The sequence below is a fragment of the Chelmon rostratus genome, chromosome 21 (genome assembly GCF_017976325.1).
Source record: "Chelmon rostratus isolate fCheRos1 chromosome 21, fCheRos1.pri, whole genome shotgun sequence".
Classification (NCBI taxonomy): Eukaryota; Metazoa; Chordata; class Actinopteri; order Chaetodontiformes; family Chaetodontidae; genus Chelmon; species Chelmon rostratus.
In genome coordinates, this window is record NC_055678.1 from 13,769,600 (window position 1) to 13,775,599 (window position 6,000).

General features: G+C 41.0%; 1 protein-coding gene across 1 annotated transcript in view; it reads right to left on the bottom strand.

Moving 5' to 3' along the window:
- LOC121624730 (SH3 and multiple ankyrin repeat domains protein 1-like) overlaps window positions 1–5,031 on the bottom strand; it is a 28,433-nt gene extending 23,402 nt beyond the window's left edge. The window contains exon 1 of the mRNA XM_041962580.1: window positions 4,540–5,031. Coding sequence (XP_041818514.1) covers window positions 4,540–5,031 — 492 coding nt within the window. The remainder of the gene's footprint in view (window positions 1–4,539) is intronic.
- Between the last annotated feature and the right edge of the window lie 969 nt (window positions 5,032–6,000).

Below are 6,000 nucleotides of genomic sequence, written 5' to 3' on the forward strand. Positions count from 1 at the left end.
TGCTCTGGAGGTCAGGGAGGCAGAAATTAACAGTGGTGGAATACTATTCAGATCATTTCACACTAATAAGAAATTAAAGCACTTAAAAGCTCTGCATTGAGAACCTTACTTAAATAAAAACATTGAACTATTATAAGGTCATTCTGCAGTAAAATGGTCCCTGTCAGTGTTTTACTAGTATATATGATGTTTTTGGACTAATATTACCTGCTGCATTAATGTGTGTGTTGCATGCTACTGTTGTAGATGTTTAAGTTAATAAGAAGTGGGGGAATGTTCTCAATCCATGCAGTAAAGGACATTTCAGACAAATGCAGTGAAGTAAAAAATACGATACTGACGTCCTAATGAAGGTGAATAGGAGAATAAAGTTGCATAGAATGGAAATACTCAAGTAAAGTGCAAGACGTACCTCAAATTTGTATACTCAAGTACGGTGCTTGAGTAAATATACTTGATTAACGTGACTGGACATTCCACCACTGAAAATGATGATGAACTTTTCAGAGGACAAAACAGCTACTCTAATGCAAACGTTTAAAGTCTGTGGGTTATCCACAGCAACAGGGACACTGTTTCAAGAAAGACATGTTGCTATTGTTTTATGACATTTCTCGATGCTTTGAAGCCTACAAATAAAATTTCATTCACCTCCATTTTGGTATTTTGGAAGGAAATCGAAAAGGTGGACCAAAGCTAACATTAGCTAAGTTATTTTGTTAGACATCACAACACGACAGGTAAATGTGAAAATATGTTTTTGCAATTTGGGTAAACCCACCTTTAATTGACAGAACAAGGGCACAGCAGTTGGAGTTCATCCCAGAAAACACTTTTAGTCCAAATGTGTGTCAAAATACAATGTTTTTTGTTAAAAACAAAACAAAACAAAACAAAACAAGCACTGTTAAACTGGGAAGCAGCCTAGCCAGGTAGCTTATCAGCTGTGGGCTAATGTTAGCTGAACTTGTCAGATAGCTAGCTAGCGTAGCTAGAAAAGCAAGTTAATCTACTGTAGTGGCTATAGTGCAATTTAGCCTCAAATGCCAAAAAAAGTAGTTACATGTATCTCAAGTGCTGTACCTGAGTACAATTCTGAGTAACATGTACTCAAGTATTTCCATTTTATACTTCTTTGTGCCTCTACTACATGTCAGATATAAATACAGTAAGTATTGTAACAGCTAACGCTAGTGAGCTAGCTGCTATAGTCACAGCTGCGATTTATTTTTAGATTCTAAGAAACCCTATCATTAAAATATAACACATTGTTATGGAGTAAGATAAAGTACTTACATGTTAAAACATCAGCAATACTAAACCAATCATATATGATTTTATAACTCTCTTAGAAAGGCCATTCTGCACAATAATTTGATGAGAGTAACGCTACATTTATAGTAATAGCTTTTTTGTACTTTATCTTAAGTAAAAATTTGAATATAGGAGTTTTGTTTTTAATAGAGTGTTTACATATTGTGGTATCGCTGCTTTTACTCAAGTAAATGGTCTGAACACGACTAAGTTACAAATCACAGAAGCCTTGCTTCGATCATGGCCTCTCTCATCATTGTCTTCTTATGTTTTTTCTTTCTTTCAAGATATACGATCACATCTGCCTCTAACACCTCTGTCTTAATACAGCTACTAATTGTTGTGTTGTGTGACTGATTTGTGTGTAAACCTGCATGCATACACATTTCAGCTATGTTTCATCAGTTTGGTTAATTATCTGCCCAATGGCATTTTATTATTATGGATTAATAATGTAGCAACGAGACTTTCAACATCAGTTGGTGAATGATGAATGCATGAGAATGTGTGTGGAATATGAATGCATGACTTTTAAATAATTAATCATCTTCCACATTCATGGAGATATGATGACTTTTGCTGCCCTTATTGTCTGTGCTATGAGTATGTTGGGGTCTAGCTCACATCTATTTTTGCACCGATATTTCTCTTCGTCCCTGTTAAAGAAGTAAAGATTCTATACTGGGATAAATATTTCCCTTTTGTTATTTTCTTCTTTGATCTCCGCATGCATAAGGTCAGACGTGTGCCACAATCCAGAGGAGAATGAACAAACTAGCTTGGAGAGTAAAGCTCCTTTGCCTCTTACTGTATGTCTGTGTGTGATACACCAAAGGCTCACAGGCCTTGATGAAAGAATACCTTGGATGTATTATATGTATGTGGTATGCCTAACTAGATTTCACAGTGATTTGTGTGCTGCCCATTTCCTCATATTATTCCATTTTCTTGTATTTCCACAGGAAGACCATCTTTTTTTTTTTTTTGTCCTTTTCTTATTAAAGTCTAGAGCCGGAGGACACAGCTGACCAGGAGAGGGGCTTTAACAACAGGGCTAAGAGGTCTTATTGAGACATATGCATCCATGCTCTTCTTCCATTTCAGAGAACTGTAAGTAAAACTGCACAGCTCAGCACACTTCCATGTCCCCTCTGCCCCCCTGGAGCCCCCACCCTTCACAGCTCCCCTTGCCTCCCCTCCCCCCCACTAGGTTGCACTATTTCACAGTGTAGCCAACTCTATTGGCATGGCAACCAGTTCATTAGTGGAGGCAGGCATCCGTTGCCGTAGCAATGTCTTGGTGGTCCCTGGGAGGTAAACCACATGATGTGTGTGTGTGTGTGTGTGTGTGTGTGTGTGTGTCTGCATTCATTTACTGAAAGTAAGTTGTAACGTATGAGTGCATGTGTGTGTGTGTGTGTGCTTGTGCGAGATCGAGTGGCTAATCCCTGGGAGAGAAGTCTAATGTAATGTATACTGTATATTACAGTGACACTTCTCTCCCCATCGTTCTGTTTTACACAGTCAAGGATTTTCCGAGATCTTTCTGGCACTACTCGTCCCCCCTCAGGAGAGTTATTTAGACCTTCACTGTGCAGTACTGTGGTTTATGTAAATGTATATATCTTCTTTGCTTATTCATTCCCCATCTCTCTCTCTCTCTCTGTCTTCACAGCATTCATTTCCTCCCTCGCTCTCTTTAACTAGCTCCTAATATTCAGCCCCTCTCTTCATCTCTCTTTAATTCAGCTCAATAACATTTCAGCTGTGAGGTTTGTGGGGGGGGTATGGTACGGAGTGTTTGTCCGTGGTGCGTAGAGTTGAATGTGATGCCTGTGGCTGAGACCTAAGAGCAACACAGATGCCTTCCACATATTTCTTCCTTTCCAGCGTCACTTCCCCAGCTCTCCCCAAACTCATTAAAAACCTATTAGATAATTAGCAATTACTGTTATATTGAGGGCAGATTAGCTGACATGTAGAACAATCGGCATGTTCAGGGAGTTAAAAATGGAGAAAGGAAGATGGGGGGAGGGGTTACAGTGGGGCACCCATTCTCACCTGGATATGGCGTGTGTGGGTTGGCCAATTCTCACCTGCTGCTACTGACAGCTGAGAGCTGCTGCAAGTGTGAATTGATACTAACTTCAGTTTTGTAAACTAATTATGACCATACCTGACCCAAGCCAGATGCTTAGATGGTGTTGTTGATGGAATGCCCTCACAGGTTGCTCAACACAAGTCAAGCTTTGTTTTTTTTTTTCCTGCTTCCTTTGGGGATTTTATCCCTGGGCTTGTGGGATGACTGGAATGAAAACTGCTTTAAAATAAGAAATGTGCTTGTACAGTTGTGCACACTATTTGGCTAATGTAAAAAAAAAAATGTATGCATCAAGTACCCGTGGGTTCTTCCCAGCACTAAATTTAAACAGATGTAGAGTCAACACAGCAGCAAAATTACTGTTGTAGTTCAGGGATGCAAAACGGCTGGGTTCAAAGTTCAATAGTTGAGGAAGGAAAATGAAAACAGCAACCGAATGCTGGCCTGATATGGTTGCTGAAGGGCGTCACTTTGGAAAAGTGGGGACCAGAACCCAGTTGTGGATGTGTTCTTATAAAATCTCTGTTGGCCAGTGTTTTGAAAAATCGCCACATCTATATACTAGCTTATACATTGGAGTAACACAATTTTGCAATACAGATCAAGTACAAATGATAAAGCCTGCCATTACAAAAATGATCTTAATAAGTTTAGATTTGTCTGTACTTGCACAAAGATCAGAATCAGTAAAGGTTACATAAGCCAAATGCATTACTGCCTTAACATTGTAAAGCTGCCAGAGGCATTTTTTTTTTTTAATTCTGTTTGTTGGATTAAAGCTATCTTTCTCTGAGGCCGTAACACCAGAGAGACTTGGCTTGAACTACTTCCTCATTTGGAAAGACCTCAAGTCAGTGCCCTGTTTGCAAGGGAAGGCTTTCTACATAGATAACTAGACTTTTAAATATTTAATTTTGACACTTCATTCTTTTCTATTTGAGATATAAGGAACTGACCTGTGTACTACAAATCCATTTGTCTGCCTTGACTTTTCTGAATTGTTGGATTTCTCCTTCTGTATATTCAAATCAGTTTCAAACTAGGGGTCAAGTTGAACCTGGGATTGTTTCGTGTGCAGGTGTCTTTGTTTCATGACATGTTTTTGGATGAGAACATGCACCTACTGTTTGTTTGATATCAGGAATTCCAATGCGGAACACCATCATGGTCAGGAAAGTGTCCTCCAGTGGAGCCACTGTGGTCATGCTGCGCTCCATGAGAGCTCGTCTCTTCTGCAGTGCATTCAGGTGGTGAGGCTGTTGATTGCCTGCGATGAGATGATGCAGTTGCTTATTGGCCAGCTGATGATGTAGCGGGGCTTGGCTGGTCATGTATGTGATACCCCGGTTGGCCAGGTTACCAGGCCTCGGCGGCCGGTCTGCTCTCTGTCTGCCGACCACAATGGCTGCTGGTTTCACCACCTCGCCAGCTTTCCCTTCCCAGGATTGTCGTCCTCCCGTCATTTCCTTCTCCTCCAGACTCTCTAACCCTCCATTCTCCGTGTCACGTCCACCTTCCTCTTCTCTGTTTTCTCCTCCCTGCTCCTCTTCCTCCTCCTCATCCTCCCCATCTTTGTCATCCTGACCGGGATAAAAGTGCTCGTTATTTCCCAGCATCCTTTGCGGTGCAGGGGTCACTGCAGAGAGGGCTGAGTGACATAGCTGTCATGGAGACAAAACATGGCTATCCCATGAGACTGGCTTCATCCTTAGAAACATGCTGTGGGAAACAGGCAGAGAAGGGAGTAAACGTTGGTCATTTAAGCCTCATCTTTTTATTGATAGAGTGTACATAGCAGAATTAGAATGTGTGTAATTCAGGTATGTAAAAAGACACGTGCAATAATAGAAAAACTAGCCACCGGCAATGCTAATAAGTCCACATGTGTGAATGAGCACAGAGCTGGTCCACATTTTCCATTTAGCCACTGGGAATGCATCTGGGAATAGCAGGCTGATGAAAGACATGCTATATATAAACTCTGTGAATTTGCATCACAGGTTCCTCGCAGAAGAGAGCGAGTTGGATATGCAATTTAGTTTCACACAAGGTCAAGATCACTGCTACTTTTGTGGCGATGGAGGTGACCTATGTCTGAGGCACAACCCAGGGCTAACAGCTAAATGTGAGCTCCTTAAAGGAAAATTCCACCCTTAGATGCTTGTACACTGCTAGATATCATCATCATCAGATGTTTATCGTGATGCAGGTATTACTTTTTAAACGAGGTCTCATGACTGACCTCTCTCTGTCCCTCTGCCTACCTTGTCAATGTCGACATGATGTGATACTGACAACCTCCAGACACACGACCGAACTTCTTGTGCGAAGTTCAGTTCATCTGGTTTATCTACACGAGCAAGGTGGTGGACTTGCAACACAAAACGCGGGGCTTGTGCTTTGATTCTTGCTGTGCAGAAAGCCTATAGCCAGGGGAACTTGTCAATATTTCACACATGCTACATTGATTTTTGTTTTACTACTCTCCAACACACCCTCACCTGTGTTTGCTGAGAACGATTCGATCACATACAGCGTCTGTAAATCATTTGTTTTGTGTGTGTATTTTCAGCTTATGTCTGTTA